The sequence below is a fragment of the Micromesistius poutassou genome (genome assembly GCF_964030765.1).
Source record: "Micromesistius poutassou genome assembly, chromosome: 6".
Taxonomy (NCBI): domain Eukaryota; kingdom Metazoa; phylum Chordata; class Actinopteri; order Gadiformes; family Gadidae; genus Micromesistius; species Micromesistius poutassou.
This window is the reverse complement of record NC_140276.1, coordinates 17,776,672-17,798,200: the sequence shown is the minus strand read 5'-3', so window position 1 is coordinate 17,798,200 and position 21,529 is coordinate 17,776,672. Positions and strand designations below refer to the sequence as shown.

General features: G+C 44.5%; 1 protein-coding gene across 1 annotated transcript in view; it reads right to left on the bottom strand.

The window, feature by feature from the left end:
* LOC311345275 (uncharacterized protein) overlaps positions 1 to 21,529 on the bottom strand; it is a gene marked incomplete at both ends in the record, with an annotated part of 65,314 nt that overhangs the window by 12,303 nt on the left and 31,482 nt on the right. Inside the window, 1 exon segment of the mRNA XM_084469638.1 lies at positions 19,654 to 20,139. Within this exon segment, the coding sequence (XP_084325764.1) occupies positions 19,654 to 20,139 (486 nt within the window).

Here is a 21,529-nt window from a genome sequence, read left to right as displayed (position 1 = left end):
TCTGAACTTCAAGTCCTGTATTCAGATCAGGACCTGCAGGGTGACAGGGGAAAGCTGTGTGATTTCTTGGTGTTCCTTAAAGACATGGAGTTGGACAGTGCAATGCCTCAGCTTTACAAACTGTTCTCATTAGTGGCAACAATTGGAGCTACATCTGCAGGTGTAGAAAGGAGCTTCTCCTTAAAGCGGCTCAAGTCCTACACCAGTAACACAATGGGCCATGGCCGTTTAAGCAGCCGAGCTCTGCTGGCCATTGAGAGGACACTGGTCAAGTCTCAGGAGAATACAGCTAGTTGGTATGATAGAGCATTTCCTTGAAAAGGAACAGAGAGGATAATTTACATAAATTGACAATTTATATGATGTAGGCCGAAAATGAGCTTCCCCTCTTTGAAAGATGAGCAGCCGCCACTGATATGCAGATATAATATTTGTTAAGTAACTCATTGAGAGGGTTTTGTTCATGAAACATTCCCAGTTTTTTTGCTGGTTGCTGACACCACTGATTTGGTGCTAATTGTTAACATTAAAACATAATTAAAATGTGACGATCAAGCAAACATGTTCGTAAGGAAATGAACACAATTAAAAAACTAAAAAACCACCCCCCTGTAGTATCACCCGAGTGTCTCAATGCTCGGCCGCTAACAAGCAGATGAAGGCAGAGTTGTGCTCTTCTCTGACACCGACTCAGTCTAAAAATATCTCCATAGACAAGTTCCACGCACTGCACGTATCACACTGGTTGACATCTGCATCCAGGGGGTGTTGAAGCGTAGTTGTGGTGCTGATGGTGTGTGTGTGTGTGTGTGTGTGTGTGGTGTGTGTGTGTGAAGATGGTGGTGGTGGTGTTAGGTAAGTGGGTGGTCGTCATAATAATATGACCAAACCATTTGTCAAGTGAGAAATCTCTCCCAGGGCCTGCAGACCTTTGTCCGCCATTCCCTCCCCGACCCACGGACGAGTGTTATTCCCCAGCGCTGGAGGAGACGCCTCCTGTTGGCCACACTGGAGAACAGCACTCTGCTGGAGGGAGCGTGTTGCTACTGGACACTGTTATCTCTGATTGATAGCCCCTATGATAGCCCGCCCGTGTGAAGGAGAATGGCCCGAGAGCGAGTGCCCTCCTTACACCCAAGCTCCACCAAGTCCTTATTAATATTTTGTTTAGGTCCGCACCTACCCATCGCTATTTATGTTACTCGTAGAGGATTGGATCTGTCATCTCGGGTATTTACTTGCATTTGTCTTGGTTTTTCTAAAGTGTGTGTGTGTGTGTGTGTGTGTGTGTGTGTGTGAAGGGGTGCATGTGTGTTCATATGTGTACGTGCTTGTGTGTTCATATGTGTGTGTGTGCTTGTGAATCGGTAGGTGTGTGTTAGTCTTACATTATATCACTATGAACTATTCATATATCAGGGAGTTTCATCAATTTAAGGCATTGATATTCAAACTAGGGCCAGTGAATGCTAATGTGCCATTCATGACAAATCATCACACAAGCGGGATTATGTTGCATGTGAAGAATTAACGGCAAGCCAGCAACTGAAGTCATAGTGGATGTATCTTAAAGGATGATGAAGACATTCTGATTATTTATTGTCATATTGTTCACATCCCCATGGAAGACCTTTGTTTTAAAGGAGTCCTATTGTGCTTTTTTGTGCAAATTAATTTGGTGGTACTACTAGAATAGGTTTACATCGCTGAATGTGAAAGATACTCTGATTATTCTCAAATGATTGATTTCTGAGCACAGAGAACAGGATCTTCTCGGCGTGGCAATACAGCTAACCAAAGTCTAACCAAAGAGTTGCTCGGACTGGCTCGGACTTTGAGGTTTTTAGCTTAGCAGACCTTAAACATGTATGAAAACGATATACAGTATAACACACTAAAGTAAAGGGAAAAACAGAAAAATAATAACATGCCCCCTTTAATGTTGAAAATACATTAAAACAAGTCACGTAACCCCTCTTCTGCTTCCGCCAGCAGAATACATCCTACCCATTAATAATGACCATTGTTTTACTAAAACATCTGTGATTTAATTTATTTGAAAGGTAGATTTGAGCTTCCCACGCAAGAAATGTTCCATTTCCAATTAAAATTGTACAAATGGTAAGAATGCACCGTTCGTAGTCCATGGCACAGAGGGTAGGGCTGCATTTGGTAAAGCTGGAAATGGCGTGAGTTTAAGAGAAAAACAGGCTTTTGATCATTGAATAATGGATGCAGGCGATACAAAAAACTGTAATACACTGCCCTTAATCTGTCTCCTAATGACTGCTCGATGCTGTATTCATAGACCCAGCAGTGGAACGCAATCGTATCGTTTCAGTTTTGCCAGCTTTAACACCAACCATCCACTACGATCACATTTAATTAACTAATTAACCAATTGTACTTTTCTGGTGCATTCATTATCCTGACCTAGACCTCAACCAAACTGCACCCTAACGTAAATATAGTCATTTTCAACCCAATATCAAAATGTATCCAAAGCTTTAATCAAATAATTTGTTATCTAATACTGAAATGCCTGGTTGGCATTGAAAGCACATACTTTTATTATTGAATTTAATAAAAAGAAAAATCATAATCTTAGAATTTAAAACGTTAACTAGCAGCAAATCTGTGCTTGGGGAGAAAAAATGACAAATTACAGTGAATTTACTGGAGTTGTTGGAGAAGTCAAAATGATGGTAATTCTCTCACACAGTATTACCAAGTGTCTAGTTGTGCCTGATTAATGCTGTGAAGCATTAGGATATTTTTGTCAATTTTCCATTCCTCCTGATTTTGGTGATATTTGCCATGGTGTTCCAAGGTGCCAATTTTTCGCTCTTTACTGAACAGTTTTGTGAATAATGCAGGTGCAAAGCTATGTTATAATTAATTAGCAATGAGAAAGTAACTGTCGCCAAATGCATCAAAACCACATCAGCTTTTTACCACTACAATGTGAATATTGAACAGACAGTTTTTCTTTTTACTGAATAGCAATGAGTTAAGTCTTGAATGCAAGCATGGAGTGAATACCTTGGACACAAAGGTGTAAGTAAGGTATAATACAAAAGCATCAAAGAATAAAATCAATGTCTAAACAAGAATGACAATAGCATCTTTTGGCACTCTTCATCAAAACAAGCTTCATTGCCACGCGTCCTAACTGTTGAAAACGCACTCCATGCATTCCACTTAGATGATTCATGTGCAGATTTAAACTGGCCTCCATCTCTCCTATGACCCTCTCCCTTCAGATTGATTAGGGTGGCGGACGTCCTGAAGCACCTACACGTCCTGACATTCAACCCACGGTCAAACGCCTAAAGCACTGCTCGCCCCAACACATTTACGGGAATTGTTAGCGGGTTCATTGATTATCTGTTCATTTGACAGTTAATCTGCCGTGTCTGGGGTGTCACAATTACCTTGTAGCGCCCTCCCAAAATAAAAAGAAGGAATGACGCTTGTTTTTGAACGTATTTCTCCGTTTGAGCCGCTGGCAGAACCACTGTGTATGTGGGGGCAGGCCCGCGGGTTTGGATGGCGTGTGTGTGTTATCGGGCGGTGGCAGGGCTTTGGGTTGCAACGGAATTCCTGGAGGTCGAAGAATCCCATCCCGTGGATGGTTGGTGAGTTGGACTGGGGGGGGGAGGGGGGGGGGGCACTCCGGGGCGGGAGCCAGCATCGCTGCTGGTTGCTGAAGTGTCTCCAGCCCAGGACACTGAATCCCTTATCGACCCCAGGGAGAGAGTCTGCGGCTGATCCCAACCACTGACCTCTCTGTGGAGGGCAGCAGAGAAAAGACAGATCTAACCCACAGGGACGCGTAGCAACATCACAGGGAGGGAGAACACAAGTACACACACACATACACGTACACACAACCCCCCCCTCCGCACAAAATAAAAGATACAAAAGTTAAGTGAAGTTGAAGTTGAAAATAAATCAATCCAAAGAACAGAAGGAACATTTTCTTCATTTTTTTTTTCTAATGTTGAAGTAAAATTTGAGATTAAATCCCAACACTTCCTAAAAGCAGACCTGGGAGTCTGCAGAGAAAATACTTTTTTCAATGACTTTCATAAACTTTTGTGTGTTAATGTTGTATTACAGCTGTTCTGGTTTTCCATTAGGAATGATGTAATATTAACACATTTTATGAGTAAACATGCTAATTATGTTCAGACTGTGAAATATGTGTATTATGCATAATTTATTTTTGTTTTACAATCCACACACACACACACACACACACACACACACACACACACACACACACATACATGTATGTATGTGTATGTAAACAAGAGAGCCTGTGTTAACAATTCAATTCTGTTAATTGGGGCATCTTGTTTTCACAATTTCACTTGGTTGACAGTGTTTATCTGCATTAATTCTCCCTAGTTTGGGACAACACCAAGGAACAGAAAATAAATACTAACCTAGCACGGCACTAGCTGTTGTTGCTCGGTTCATTATGAGAAACAATGCACACAGATCCCTTGCTAGTTATTGCCGCGGTGCAGACTTGGCTTTGTAATACGGAACCTTATACTTATTTCTTTGTAATGCAAAATTACAGCAGAAATGTGGTTATGGAATTTATAGAGAAAAAAAAGGTTTTGTCTTTCTCAGTATTTCTTCAAAAGCCACTATGAACAAGGCAAAGGAGTGTTCAAGAGATCTGCTAATCTCTTCATGAATCAGTATGATGAACGGGCTCTGGATGTGAACTGGGGTGTATAATATCCAGCTTATACATCAGGTAGCCCCCGCCCCCCTTGTTCCATCAGGGCTGTGGGTGACTCATGTCTATAAAACACATAATGAATGCGTGGGCACGTCCCAATGAGTTTGTCAAAACATATACAAGACAAATTCATATGCTCTGCAAATCTGAGACTTTGTTCAGGCCCAGCTCGCTGTATCTGCAGAACACTACGGATGGTTCAATACAACACTGTGCAGAACAAGCAGAGGAACAAAAAGGCACCAGGCAGCTGAACCTTAAAGGATAATTCCTGTATTTTAAACATTGAGCCCCCTTTCTGGTTTGTCTAGGATGAAATAGAGTGGTTGACACCGACATTTTGACTATTGGTCCTGTCTCAGGTATTTGGCTAATTTCAAATCACCCCTGCATGCTTCAGAATGGCTGGCTATGGGCATTCACAAACCTGTCCTTAAAACAACCCTAAACGTTATCAGACGTTTTCAGAAATATGCAACTCACTGAGTGGTTAGTGGTGTTAGCCAGCCATTTTGAAGCAGGCAGGGGCGATTCTAAATGAGCCAAACACCCGAGACAGGACCAATAGTCAAAATGTCGGTGTCAACCACTCTATTTCATCCTAGACAAGCCAGAAAGGGGCTCAATGTTCAAAATACCGGAATTGTCAATTAAGTGTACCATTCGTTTTACCGCTGAGCCTGGCTTCTTTAAAAAAAGAAGGAAAGAAAGAGAGTAACAGTTATGTCTGCCGCTGTATTTTTTAGGAAGTTTCATTACAACATGGCCAGAGGCTTGTTCAACATGGCAACCGACAGCTTGCTTGTTTTATGTCCTTCAGCCAACAGCACAAAAGCACGGCGAGTATGAATGAATAGGCTTCGCCCAGCCTTTTCATTGCCTTCTGCTTTATCACAAATATTTAATAATTTATCAATGCGAGCTGCCCCTCATCTCGTTGGAGTCATTACAGTGATGAATGGCAGATCACATGGCTTTCAGCACGCACGTGTATCCCGCAATGTGACCTTGCGGCGCGACTTGACTCGCTATAGCTGGTAGGTGTTAAGAGTGACGGCAACAGGTTTGAGAGTTCGTCAGTACAAACAGAACCCAGGAACGTGTTGGGTTGTTTACTTCCCGCATTAGTACATTGGCCTGATATAATCGAGTCCGGCCTTCTGATTGATTTTCTCCGTGAACCGTACAAGGCTGATGTGACTCTTGGGTACGAGGCGATGTTGCAGGTAACAGCTGTTGTAGTGCACGCAACAGCAAAGAAGAAGAACAATAACCCCAAACAGATTTGAATGTAAATCGTGAACACAATGTAAGAGTGTCGAGTATGGGCGAAAGCGTGCTCTGGCTTGACTGTAGAACCTATACCTTAACAGATGTAGAACCTATACCTTAACACTGTAGCGTGTGCCAGAAGGATCCATTCCAGACGGAGGTAGCTGGTAGCTATCTAGAGCACATAGACAGGAGCAGAGATCCACAAAGGCTCGATGCTTTATGTGCAGGAGAGGAAGGAAGCCGGTAAGCCCATTTCATGTCACTGTAACGACTCGGGCCGAGGAGCTCTTGTTTGGGAAATGACGGCGTGTATGTCTCCCAGAAGAAATGCCTTTCTACGAGTCAGTTAGGTTTTCTAAGAGGCAGGGAGGGGGAAGCAGGACATGTCAGACAGGGATAGATCAACATAGAAACAAGGGGAACGCTGGTGTTTCGCCCCGGGGATTTGTGCTAGCTAGCTTCCTCACAGGCTCCTAGCATTGATTTGACAGTGAATAGTGAAGAAAGAAAAATGAATGCGGCCACATTTAATGAATGATGGACAACAACGCAGTCTAAATTTGTCTTTAGCAGTACACTTTGTCTGAAAGTATCACAGAAACTTTTTCCCTTTGTCTTGCAGGAGAATATATATTTTTTCTGCACATAAAAACTCAAATTTTGTTACGTATAAATAGATATGGAATCGCAGAAGAAAAAAAAAACAGGGTTGAGAAAAAAAGTAAATACAAGTGTTTAACAGTTTACACTCTCCATCTGTGTTTATCGGAAATACATCTAACGCAATGTGTGATGTGACACACTGAAAAAGCTGCATATAATTGCTTTTTTCAGATTCCTAGCGGGGTCTGGTCCAGAGCCAATGCTTTGGCAAACAGCTCCACAAGTACATAGTTTGGCTTCCCACTGTCTCTCTCCTGGCAGCCAAGATGTGTTTAAGTATCAGCCTGACTGCTTTAGGCACACTTGAACCGTGCTCACTTCGCTCGCTATCAACACAGTGAAACCGCCAAATATCGCTCCCTGCAACATGGTCTTTTCTTTTTGGTTTGTGATTATAATAAAAATGTTTCACTTAATATTTGCCTTTTCTCTCCCATCCTAAATGAGCATCGTTTGTGTTGAATCACTCATTAAGGACATCATTGTCTGGCGTGTTATTGTAATTGGCTGTGGCACGGCGGCCAGGCCGCGGCATACGGCGAGAGACACCTATTCAGCGTCCCACCCCCCAAGGGATCAACAACACTCATAGTTACCGTGGTGACCGATGGCCGCCCGCCACATAAAGCTTATTTACTATGGCAGCTGTTCAATTTTGCAACACCTACTCTGCCTTTTCCTCTAATGGCGGCTTGTGGCCCGGGACTGCGACTGGTTCCTTCCCCACCGCCACCCCGGGGTTATTTACATCTTTAAATCTATCCGCTATAAATCATCTTATTTCATTCATATAATCCAAAATATATCGAAATGATACAAAAAAAAGACCCTGAAACAATGTACCGAATGAATGCTATAGGAAAATGATGTTTTCGAGTTAGCCTTTATTATTTAATACCATTTTTATGAACAGTAGGCCTATCTTTTCATATTATCTTCGTTTTTGTCCTCCTGCTCTTCTAACCGTTCGCTCACCAGTGGACCGTCTCGCTCAGCACGCTCGCGTTGGACACCTGTGTGACCCTCCGCCGGTACTCTGGCCTTTACCCTCTATTATAACGACATACACACTGTATACAACCCCCCCCCCCCCCCCCCACACACACACACACACACACACACACTCAGCACTATACGCTGCGCTTGGTGAGCGATGACTCCCGCCCGCTCTGCCTCCGTGCAGCGCCGCGGCGGGCTGTGAACTCACAGAGCCAGCGCGGCTCGTGGTGGGCGCCTCCCACTCCCCCGCCATCGAGGGTCTCTGCCCGGCTTTGATTCCTGGAGCAGAGTGGTGGGGGGGGGGGGGGGGGGAGGGGTCGGCGGGGGCCGGAGCCAGTGCACCGGTACTCCAGCTAGCCGCCCGCTCCGCTCCTGCCCGGGCTGACTGTTACCGTGGCGACCGGGTTAAGCTCGGGTGAACGGGTGGGCGCCCGGTGATTCACGCCGCCGTAATGAGGAGCGGAGCGGGAGGAAGTAGCCCGCGTCTTATTAGATCACCGTGGCGTTTAGAGAGAGAGGGAGAGAGAGAGCTAGAGAGAGAGAAAGAGAGAGAGAGAGAAAGAGAGAGAGAGAGACAGAGAGAGAGAGCGGTTAGAAACAAGTGGGGATTGATGCTTCTACATTAACATCCTCAGGTATCGTCACTAGGAGAAGTAAACAGGAGCAGACAAACAGGAGTTATTATATTATTCTCTTCGGGGGACATATATGCAAACCTGAGCAGCTGACAGCTGGTGACGGAGCGCGGAATGGTTAATAATGAGAACAGAATAGGCGCCCATTGCTGCTCCAGCTCATATGCAAATGTTGAGTGTAATGAATAAATATTGCAATTAATGTGAGATTTAGCCTTTGGTCAAACACATTCCACAGCTCACCGGCCATGGCAGATGTGTACCCCCTCAACTGGGCTGCCTCCCCCTCGCCCACCGGTCTGAGCCGACAGGGCCTTGCTGCAGGCACACTGAGCTCAAGGCCTGGGCAGGATATCGGATTTTGAACAAGTCTAACAACTTGTGTTCCCTAAATAAAAGCCTGAGTCCGACCTCTAAAGGTATATGTGTCATTAAAACTGCATCGCGCTTGGCAGGGAGTTAGAGGCCAAAGTTGATATAAATCAGCATCAATTACTTTTGTTTGTTGTTTTATTCTGCTTTGCTCCATGCGTGTGTGTGTGTGTGTGTGTGTGTGTGTGTGTGTGTGTGTGTGTGTGTGTGGGGGGGGGGGGGGGGGGGGGTGTGTGTTGTGCTGTTCTTTTCAAGGCCTGCCCTGACCTGGCCCTCAGTCAACATGAATGACAACGTGATGTTCAAAGGAGAGCTGCAAGTTTGGAGCCAAAACATTGGTGTTGGTTATTCACCCCAAGACGAGGTGAAAACCGACCACTGAACAGCTCTCCTTCAGACTGTCTGTCTGTCTGCCCTCATCCTGAACAACCAGTGGACACCTCACAGCTACACTCCATCAGAACTCAAAGTTGGACATTACGTCGGAGAAGCTGAGTCAGTGTACGTCAGCAAAACAAACAGAAACACAGTTTACTGTTTTAAAGAAAGAAAAGTCTGTAAAGGGAATATATCAATGGATGAAATGTGAATGATATCCCATGCAACACACAATGCAGATATAAAAATAGCAATAATAATAATAATAACAAAACGCCCAGAGATGTCTGTTTAGAAATCAGTTATACCAAAGCTAAAGATGAATGCTAATGTTGCCGTCCCTGAGGCCTGGCTTGGAGAACCCACCCCTACCCTTTACAAGAACTGCAGTAAAGTGAAATAGTCGTGGTTTACTAGCAGCGACAGGCAAACATAGCCTACTACCCCCATATCTGTTCCTGGTGGGACATTTTGGACATTAAAATTAATGATAGTGAAGCCAGATGGAAATGGCTACAAGTGAGAAACAGGTTTTATGAAGCTGAAAAACACCATTTCATTCTGTCCACCTCCTCCCAACATAAAATGGCAGATACAACCAGCACTGCGGTATATTCCCTGACTTTCTTATACATTTCAATTACTTTGTCTCCCTTTTTTTCTTTGGTCAATACAGGCCAATATCAGCCCTGTTTAAGAGACGCATTTCCATTTCAAAAAAAGAGAAAGAAATCTCTCCAAATGTAGAATCAATATTAATGTGCAGACGTTTTTCCTGTGTTATGATACTGATTACATTTGGTCTTGTGTTTTATCCTTTCCCCCAGACCAATAAACATAGCGTTGGCTTCACTGTAGTACCCTTGTGCAGGTCATTATCGGCTGCTGCAAATGCCCATTGGGAGCAGCAGGATAAGAAGACACATACTAAGGGGTAATGTTGCATGATGATTTTTTGCTGGTTGTCATGGTTATTAATCCACTGCACTAGAGATTAATGTGGGGAAAAACGTCTTAGTCAAAAACGCAATATCGTTGCGCAATCCTGGCATACAATAAAAAATAACCAAGTTCGATGACATTTATTCTTCATATAACCATGTTGGAAAGAATATTCATGGTCAGTGTTGGGGAGTAACGGAACACATGTACCGGCGTTACGTATTCAGAATACAAATTATAAGTAACTGTAACTTCCGTTACAGTTACAATTTAAATAGTTGGTATTTAGAATACAGTTACATAACGGATTGGATGGATGGATTACATGACAATACTTCTCCCGACCACCTCACTTTGGTGCGCACCAAATCAGCCGGCCGAGACCTCCCTGAAGAGGTGGTCTCGGTTTGCTTCCAAACTAACCCTGGTGCGGTTCGCTTGAGATGTGAAAGCTAACACACCTCGGTCCGATCCGGTTCTAAAAACGCCTCTTTGGACGTAACAGGCACCCGCTCAGCCGCACACATTATGGAAATTATTGTTTGATTAGCGGTAACTCCAAGATTGGAAGTACATTGTCGGACCGTCGGGTGAAAATGAGTCGTGGCTCGTGGATATTTGGGTAGACGCCCACATTAAACGTATGCTGGAAAACACATAAAAATGCTGATGCATTTAACACATTCCGCATCAGGATGAGGGAGAAGGAGTTGGACCGGTCTGCAGATCAACATACATCACGCTGGATATCCATGATTGTTTACTTTCACCGGCGCTTCCCCCCCCCCCCCCCCCCTATTTAACGCTTTACCCCGCCCCAGACCTTTTTGTCCAATGATTGATCTTTGCACACATGTGGGTTTGTTGTAAAATTCTGGGACTCTGCGAAAATTGCAATGTGAAAAGGAACCGCACCAAACCAAGAACAATTGGTCCATGCCTTCATTTCCTCAAGGTTGGATCCCAATTACTTCATTGGGATACCTGGCAAGACCATACAGAAGCTACAATACATCCAAAACAGCGCCGCCAGGGTCCTAATGAGAGCCTGTAAATACGAGCATATCACCCCCATCCTTCAATCACTGCACTGGCTCACCTGTCTCATCCCGAATCAACTACAAAATTCTGCTACTCACTCATAAATGCATCCATGGACACGCACCTACCTACCTTCAAGAACTCATCACCCTACAGTCCCGCACTCTCAGATCCACAAACACCCTGCTCCTCCAAATCCCTAGCACTAGGCTCTCCACCATGGGAAGAAACAGAAACAGAAAAAAAAAGAAACAGAAACAGAGCTTTCTGCTCGGCCGCACCACGCCTATGGAACAGTCTCCCAATCCAGATGAGGGCCATTCAGAACCTGGACTCTTTTAAAATAGGCCTGAAAACCTTTTTATTCAGAAAGGCCTATGGCTGCTAATCTTTATTGAGTATGTTTTTGTTTTCTTTACCTTGCTTTTAACTTTTTAACCTTGTAGCACTTTGAAATCTCTTTGATGAGAGGTGCATTAGAAATAAAATTTATTATTATTATTATTAAAAAATAAACATTGTATTTTGGTCCGGACCAAAGAGAGCGAACTAAGGACTTTCCTGGTGTGAATACGCCCAATACTCTCTCTCTCTCTCTAGAGTGAGAGATAAGTGAGAGATCATTTGCTGTGGAGTTCCTCTACAGCAAATGATATAATCTAGTGCACTTTCAGGGAGACTTGGGCCTAACACATTCAGCCAGTTGGAACAGAAGAACACACCAGAATAGGCCTGTTTAGTAAGCAGGATTTGACGCCGCATTCCTACACGTATAAAATGCAATTCAATGTGGAAGTAACCCAAGTATTCAGAATACAATACTCAGATTGCGCAATGTTATGGAATACGTTCAGCATTTTCACAGGGAATTCAGGAATTCACAATACCTCTATAGAGATCCGTAGAGTATCATGTAAACTGTTTATTGTGCAGATGTATTACATATCTGCTAAATGGAACGATGGCTAACTGCAACCAAAGTTAGGGCCTCCATTGTCTATGAAGGTTTTCCACCTAAAATACATTAAAATATATAGAAAATATGAACTGTTGTAAAAGGATAGTTCGGTCATTCCGAATATATGAATTTCGCCCACATTTGTAAAATGTTGCTGTTTGGATATTTAATTCTTGAATATATGTCATGAAAATAAGGATATTTTGGAAGTCAAAGGACTCAATACTGTTGGATTCATGAGTTATAATACATTAACACAGTATTTTAACCCAAAAAAACATTTATCAGAGTATTTTACCAAAATAAAGTATTTGTAGAAGTATTTTAATCAGTGTATCCGGTGCTATTGCTTCATGAATCCATCTGACTGAGCCATCTTGCTGATATTGGGCTTTGTAAGCTGCATTACCTTGGGCAAAGGAAACATCCGTCCTATACTAAACATAATACACTGCCTCGATAAAGGTCTCTGGATACGCTGAAGCCCTTCAATCAGAACAATGAGGCCGCTTGATGGCATTGCAATTCTGCAGATTTAAATCGAGCAGAAGAACAAAATGAATAGCCAGGGATCCTCTTGGACCAGACTAGACCAAACTGACCAGACGATGTCAAAATTAAAGAGGATTGGCCATTTTGTCCTGAACGAAACAACGATGTCTCCCAGCAAATCTCTCAATCCACTGCCGGCAATGACTATTAGTGCTGGCGCCATCACAGGGATAAAGGCTCAGGGTCACCTTTAATGTTGTGCAACAAAAGACAATCCGTGAAGGTCCAGCCGTCGATTGAAGTCATTTCAGCGACCATAGACCCTGCAGACGCCAGGAGAAATCCTTTTTATGTCAGTAAGCTCGACCAGATTGAATTCCTTTGCGTATCAGTGAATGGATCAAGTCAGAAAAGGGGACCAGATTTGGTCTCGTGATAAACTGTAGCCTCTGCTGAGCCAAGGATTTGCAGGCGGCTGTGCTGGTGGAATCCACTTGTCTGCGCTGGCACTAGAGCTGATGGCGATGATGGTGGTGGTGATTATGACTGGGTGGTCAGGATGGTGGTGGACTCTTTAACCAATGGGATGTCACATCCGCGTCCAAATTACCCTGCCCAGGTCGTACTCCAAATGGTGTCAATCTTGTTGAGCAATTGACTCTGAAAGTGAAATGACTGAGAATGCTAAACCGTGTGTAATGGAAGATGCTGAACACATTTGTGTGGAGATGGTGGAGGCCTGTGCAGAAACCGTATATAGTATGGATCCCCCCAAATAAGGCCTAAATCGTCTCGTGGGCTGAAAGTTGTAGCTCTGACTCCCTAACTGCTGCTGCTTCGATCGTAGCATGGTCCAAAGACCGGAGATTCTACATTTGACACTATTAGAATGTTGATATGATTCAACACAGAATTCTTCCAAATATCAAGGACATCGTTTGTGAGACATTTTCCAATGTGGACTCTTTAAAAAAGACTAAACTGGAATAAATCAGATCTCTTTTCATCAAGCACGCTAAGTTAAATTATTAATAAAAAAAATAGGCGAATATTGAACATCCAACTGAATTTCCCGCAGTTAGATAGAGATGAAGGCCAAAACCAAACCTATTAAATATAATTGTGTGTGTTCGGTCTGCCAAATGACGGCAGATCAGTTCATAGTTTTGAACGGATGATGCCCCAGAATCAGAATGTTGGCAAGTTTACTATACAGGCACCTCAAGCAGATCAGACTTCTAATGGTAAAATGAAGTATCCACTTATGATTCCTACAATTGTAATTATAAGCAACAATTCACAAAATCTATCAAATAGTTTTTGTGTTTTTGTTGAATGTGAATTTAATTGTAAGTTCAGGTTTGTTTCAGCATGTGTTCAGCATTAGGCTTAGTACGCTGGGATTTGAAATGCTGTTTCTCTATAATTTTCACTTTGCACGTGTTGTGCACTAACACACTTAGTGGTGCTTCACTTGGTGCATCATTCATTCTCTCTCTTTTATTTTCTCGTGGCTCTTGATCAATTTAAGCTTCCAGTCAGTCCAACTTTACATAACAAAGCTCAGATTATGTTAAACTCCATTAGATTATCTTCAATTACCCTGCTAATAATATAAAACGAGGGTACTGTACAATGGTACAGTGCAAGCTTTTTATTTTCATCCTAAACTAAAGCAGTGTTGCTGAGCTACTCAAAAACGTGAACCCATAAACTACATAAATTGTTGGCCTATTTTACCACTTATAGAGAAACGGGCAAGTAGGTTGGGACCAACAGCGGTTATTAAGCATAGAAAAGGAAGAGCGCAGAGTCACCTAAACTACATCTGTGGAAGTCTGCACTTATTATTCTAATATTCTTTAAGAAATGACACCGCTGTCCACAAAACAACAGTTAATGTCAAAACGAGATCAATTAATGCACTAATGAGCACAATGAATGTCTTAATTAGGGGAACTTAGAGTATAAATGTGGTGTTTTGTTCGGGAAAAATCGATGAATCTTCCATCATGTTAACTTTTATGATGACAGCTATTACAAGATGCCCCCCCAAACCCCCTCCCCTCAGCCATGACACACGTGTGGATCTGTGGGTGGCGGCCGTGGAGTTTCCTGCTTAGCTCAATCTCTTGGGAGGGTGCAGATGTTATCGCATGGAGGGAAATCTTTACACCGAATAAAACCCCTGGATGTTTGTGAAGCATTGATGCTGAGGGTAAAGAGCCGACCGGGCCACTCTTCAGTCTGGAATGTGGGGATCTTCCATTTGTCACAATGCGTTTCATCTGGGGGGCAACATTGATGCGGACATGGGAAAAGGTGACTGCAGTAGTAGTAGTAGTAGTAGTAGTAGTAGTAGTCAAAGTATGAGCGTGGAGATTTTTTTTAAGATATCGTAATGGGTGTCATGACGATGTAGTCACAGCAGTAATAGTAGTAGTAGTACTATGAGAGTACTATGAGAGAAACGTTTTTTCTTTAGTCTATATTCTATTTTGGAGTTTCTTGTTTGTTTGTATGATCCTACAACACAACAAATACATTGCGGTGAGTGACAACATTGTGTCCTAATTTCCTCAAAAGTGAATGACTTTCTCTTTGTGTAATTCCTACAAGATGCACCACAAACCACTGCATAACATTTACTATGTTGTGTATGCTGTAAATCTGTGCACAGGGGACAGAGTTTGGGACAAACCCATGGTTTCCCATCTTGGACATAACAGTGAAATAACCCCTAACCTTTATTGGCACCGTTTAAACCCTTCACTGCTCCTACTGATGGTGGAAGGGCAATAACTGTCCAAAGATTTACAGCGACAACCCAATACTGTGTCCGTTCCTGCCTCTCACCATGTCGCCCCTATATATCTAGGGGCAGCAAAAGGGGGGATGGATAGAAATAGACTTGAATGGTTTTTATTTGGAGTTTAATCTAAAGCATTGTAGCCTTTTTTATGATGCTGAAATTTAGCTTTGCACCACTGATAACATTACATTGAGCAGCCATATTGGAGAAATACATAAAATGCAATATGAATATAAATATAACTATCGTTTATTTGAGGTATATCATTGTTAGTTAATGTAGACAGTATTTTGCTTGTATGAACTTTCAACCATCCAGTGCGTCTTTTTATATTTGCATTATAAAAGTAAAGGCTGTGCAGGCAACCACATGCCACATTGTGATCAGATTCATGCATATCAAATAAGTTGTTAAAAAGAAAATGGAAAAAAAAAGAATAATTAATAAGGCTTTTCAAAAGGAGTTGTTGGAAAGTTGGAGGTATTAGATAATGCTAACAGGCCATGGTCTTTAACGTTTCGTTAATTTGCATGCTGAAAATGTCATGTAGGCTGCCTCGTAAGATACCATTATGTTCAATCACTGCTCAGGTAATTGTAGCATAACAAGGATGACCTATGCTCTGCTTGGCATTTTGAAACATTATGTTTTGACCAAAAATATTAATATTTAAATTGCTTTAAACTATTATTGACAAGGTGCTCTGCAACTCCCATCAGCCAACCTTATGAATCATGTTTATGTCCTGCCAAATAGTATAATATAATAACTTTTATTTTTCCCTCGAGGGAACCTATTCAACTAAGTTGAATAGGTGACCAGGTTATTCAACAACATAAAAGCTGTGCACTAAAAAGGGCACTCATTATCAGCCAATGTTCAAATTCACTCTCCAACCCTGGGACCGAATCAAATGGAACATAATAATAACAAGCACCCAATATCAGCAATACAATAAGATTATATATATATTATATATATTAATAAGATAAGGTCAGACATAATTATATACATTATAAATAGTATTCTTATAATCACCATAGAGCAGGGATATGTTGTGAATCTCAGCGACCAGTGTTGGTTGTTTAAGGCCTCATCGATGCTGTGCCCGCTAAATGTTTCCATCCACGCGTCACTCTGACCGTGGGTTTGGAACACACTGTCGCTGTCGGTAAAGTGTGTTCCTGCCCTCTTCTGTCATGCGTTCTACGCCCGGACCACTTTAGCCGAGCAGCCTCTGGATCGATGTGTGGATCACGTGACTGGTGTACATCCCTGTTTTTAGCCTGGGACACGGGGCCAGAGCCATCAGTTCCACCTGTTGATGGAGATGACCTCCAGATGACCCCTCACGCCTCCCCGACACTGAGGCATGACGATAGTTAGGGACCTCAATCCCACCACCTGTCACATGCTGTTCCCATGGCACTTACTGTTGTCATCGACAACAACGATGATGGTGGTGAACACATATGTGACTGTCAACACAGTAGAAATTAATATTCTTCCAGTTGTACGGTGGCATATCACAGCCTAAAACACATCCCATGCACACAGATTATAATTTAGTGTGCCATGTTTCTCTGCCTGCGAGAGCAATAATTAAGCATGTGAGGAGAAAATCATTCATTGAGCATGCACTTTAGTCAGCCATGGTCATTGTATCCCTAAATGTGATTGGTTTCTCTAACCAATCACATTGGATAGAGATTGGGTACTAATTGGGTACCAATCACACGTTGATTTCTCTGATTCCTGAGAAATCGCTGTGGAAACCCTTCATGTACAGAGCTTTCACATCTTTCTATCTTATTTTTACTATCATATACAAACACAGCTATACAAATACAGAAACAGACTTCATTAGACGTTCGCTGTCTGATCGTTAGGGTTAGGGTTAGAAAATAACTATATACTACATAAGCCACAGCGAGGCAATGCAGTATTTCTTACCTGTTCAGCTGCTACTTTTATAGTTCCTGCTCTATTGATGTTGTATGTACTCTAGCACAGCTAATCTTCAAGGCCGGATATGGTTCACTGCGCCTGATCATGCTGCCTTATTCATGACACGCATACTTATATTTTTGTTAACAACTGCGAGCTGTCTGAGGTGAAACGCTACGCTTCATACTTCTCCAAAGCGTGTTCTGAGACGTCAGCTCTGGAGCAGACTCCTGGTTTACCTGGTTTGTACCCCAAGAAATGTGCCATGCACTTCAAGAGGTGTTTGGACTTTTCCAGTAACACCAAACCAATTACATTCAGGGGTAGATTGGCCATGGCTGGCCCCGCCCAGTAAGTGCCCAAAAGAGTACCACCGCGCAAAGTGAAAAAATATCAGAGTGAGCAGGAAAACACTTTGAGAGCACCAGGGCAAAGAAAGCATCTGTGCGCACGGGGGTAAGTTGTGTGCTGGTTCACTTCATGTGTGTGCTCATGAGGATTCTCTCCTCACAGGCTTCATTATCGCTCTGTTAATCAGAGGAATGCTCAGCGTTGGTGCAGTGAAGGTAATGCCGCTCACGCACTCACAAATCTTTTGCTCACAAATCTTGGCAGTGATACGCCACGCTACAGTTGGATGTGTGTATGTGTTTGTGAGTGTGTGTTTTCAGTGCACAGTTGATTCAAAACAAAACATATTTTACAGAGGGTGAATCTAAAAAATCCCAGCGACAAGGCAAGCCTAATTACAAGTATTGACTGGAGAGAACAAATATTTGTAAAATAAGCCAGGGCAACAACAGCCAACTGCATGCTTAACAGAAACCCGTATAGATTAATCCATGCAACAAGCCCTGGTTAAAACGGACTGCATTACAAACGGAAATAACATGGCACAAATTGATGTTTCCCTCTAACGGATAGCAAACAGAACGCATCTTACGGCGAGCTCCTCTGTGATAAATCCAAGCTGCACGGGGGGAGTTCAGTCCAGCTCAAATGAATTGCTATGGGCCTTGAATCAAAGCAGCGGCCTCTGAGAGAAGAGAGATGGGTCTTTGCTGAGCTGCTGAGATGACCAGACTGCTATCGAGAGAGCAGAGCATAAGGGGCTCCGGGAGAGAGAGGCATATAGAGAGAGAGAGAGGCATATAGAGGCAGAGAGAGAGAGGCATATAGAGGCAGAGAGAGAGAGGCATACAGAGGGAGAGAGAGAGGGAGAGGGGGAGAGTGGAAAAAAGAATACAACAGAAAGGGACATAAACACAAAAGAAGAGAGACAGTGAGAGAGAGCACCAGCAGCGCTATAGCAACAACAGTCTCTTTATGTGTCATCTCAGAGTCCTCCTTTATGCGGTCACACGACGCAAGCTTCAGCAGGCCATCTGCAGAGCCAGAATGTGGCTCTCTTTTCAAAGAAATTTAATAGCAACTGCTTCTACATTTTTTGTTCATTTTTGCAAAAGCAGAAACATAATCCAACATTTGTTCAGATGTATTTCTTTCTGCAGCTCTGGTCCCGTCCACCATGTGGTGAAGCAGAGGCAGCTTTGTTTACGAGTGCTCAGAAGGTCAAGTCACATAAGTCTGGCCTTTCAAGCCAACGGCAATCATTAATCACCTACCCCGCGGAATTAGGATTCTATTTTTCTTGGGCTGGGGTTGAAGTGATGTCCGCTCCACCCTCCAACGTACGAGTCTGGTGAGGAATCGTATTGAACCGGAGGTAGAACGTACATAGTACTTTAAATCTCTCCGTTCCACTCTCATTCTCTCGTTCTGTTGTTCATTCCGTTTCTGGAGACCAGAAGATGAATTGACGAAGGCGGTAAACTATAACTCGTCAGTGGCGGACGGCGTACATCACGGCCGCGGCTGCGGAAAAGCTAATCAAACGATAGCTCCGTCGCGATTAATGTTAACATATTTTTCTCCTCCTCCGAGTAATACAAGCATCTCAAATCACCTGGATGAATCATTCATGGACAGAGCTATTTAGCACGAGGTCTCTACAGCTCTGTGTCTCTGTCCTCTACTTCTCTGGGTTCAGAGACAAAGGCCTCATGGGCACGGACAGAATACATTTATATTGGCCAAGCACTAAAAGTTAAGTAAAAGAGATACAGCATAAGAATCTAAAGAATAAGTAAGCACAGACATATCACATTCTCAAATTACGTAAACATTTGACCAATTATCTCTCTCTCTCCAGGGGTCAAAGCAGTAAGGGTAAAAACAGACATTCAACTAAATAATTTATTCTACATTAACTAGGACAGTACAGCATAGTATTTCCCTTTTTAAACATCTGTTTCATGTAGCTTGTTTCACTTATATCTAAATCGATAAAACACACACACCCACACACCCACACACACACACAGGGCTGGGGTCCAGGCCACTGGGGTCCAGGCCGGGGTCCAGGCCGCTGGGGTCCAGGCTGGGGTCCAGGCCGCTGGGGTCCAGGCCGCTGGGGTCCAGGCTGGGGTCCAGGCCGCTGGGGTCCAGGCTGGGGTCCAGGCTGGGGTCCAGGCCGCTGGGGTCCAGGCTGGGGTCCAGGCTGGGATCCAGGCTGGGGTCCAGGCTGGGGTCCAGGCTGGGGTCCAGGCCGCTGGGGTCCAGGCTGGGGTCCAGGCTGGGGTCCAGGCCGCTGGGGTCCAGGCTGGGGTCCAGGCCGCTGGGGTCCAGGCTGGGGTCCAGGCTGGGATCCAGGCTGGGGTCCAGGCTGGGGTCCAGGCTGGGGTCCAGGCCGCTGGGGTCCAGGCTGGGGTCCAGGCTGGGGTCCAGGCTGGGGTCCAGGCTGGGGTCCAGGCCGCTGGGGTCCAGGCTGGGGTCCAGGCTGGGGTCCAGGCTGGGGTCCAGGCCGCTGTGAGGCGGGCGTGTCAGTCAGACGCCGGGCGGCACCACAGCCATAGCGCAGGCCGACGGGCGATGGAGCGGGTGGGCAGGCGTCGTGCTCCCGGACCCCCCTGTCCTCCCTGACGCACGCCCACCGCCCCCAAAGGGCCTGCTCACCACACAGCCCCCGCCCCGCCCCCCCCCTCCGCTCCAGCCTGTCAGGAGGGAGAGCAGCACCACCCCCACCCCCCCCCCCTCTCTCTCTCTCTCTCTCTCTCTCTCTCTCTATCTCCCTCTCTCTCCCCCCCCACCCCTCTCTCTCTCTCTCTCTCCCTCTCTCTCTCTCTCTCTCTCTCTGTCCCTCTCTCTCTCTCTCTCTCTGTCCCTCTCTCACTCTCTCCCCTCTCTCTCTCTCTCTCTCTCTCTCTCTCTCTCTCTCTCTCTCTCTCTCTCTCTCTCTCTCTCTCTCTGAGAGTGGCATCACAGTGACGGCGGGGGCCCTGGCTGGAGCCCCCCCCCCCCCCCCCGCTGAGCAGGACTGTTCACTTCCCTCCCCTCCTTTACAGCCATTGCCCCTTCCTCCGCCCTTCCTCCGCCCTTCTTCCGCCCTTCCTCCACCCTTCCTCCACTCTTACTCTGCCCTTCCTCCACCCTTCCTCCACTCTTCTTCCACCCTTCCTCCACTCTTCCTCCGCCCTTCCTCCAGTGCTCCTGGTTCTCCGTCGCTCTGCCTTCACTCCTCTTCTTTTCACTGAGTTCTGTGTTGTTGTTGTTGTTGTTGTTGAATTATGAACCAGAATGGTCACAATGCGCCGTGACTCTGGGCGTCCATGGACCGGCGTGCTTTATGCTCCTGAAGGCCTGCGCACGACTCATACAAATGACTGCACTCTAGTGGTGTCCTTTATGCAGTGGCAGACATTGCAATATTATAGATGAATACATAGAGACTGAGAGAGAGAGAGAGAGAGACAGAGAGAGAGATGCGTATGTGCTGTTTTTTCGCCGGCCTCGTCCTCCAGCCCCCCCTCCCCCCCTCCTCTTTCTCTCGGTTCTGCTTCGTGTCGTAAGAAGTACGAAGAGGAGTCAAGCGAGCTTGTCTGTAATGGTTGATAACTAATTCATCGGTCCCTATCCGGTCCCTATCTCTCTGCCTTCTCCTTTTTCCGAACCCAGTGGTTTTTCATCTTATCTGCTAACTCTAGAAGTTTTACTTTTAATCTGTGCTCGGTCTGTGTGTGTGTGTGCAGCGCTGTCGGGTCCCGTGCTGTGCGGTACACTTTCCCAGCCGATGGAAAAGGAAGAGAAAGAAAGGAACGTCTCCACTATGAAGCCATTGTATCTCCGCGCTAATCATTCCCATGCGACATGTGTGTTTCACAATTGTGCTGCATCTATCTATGTATGGGGGTGCGTGT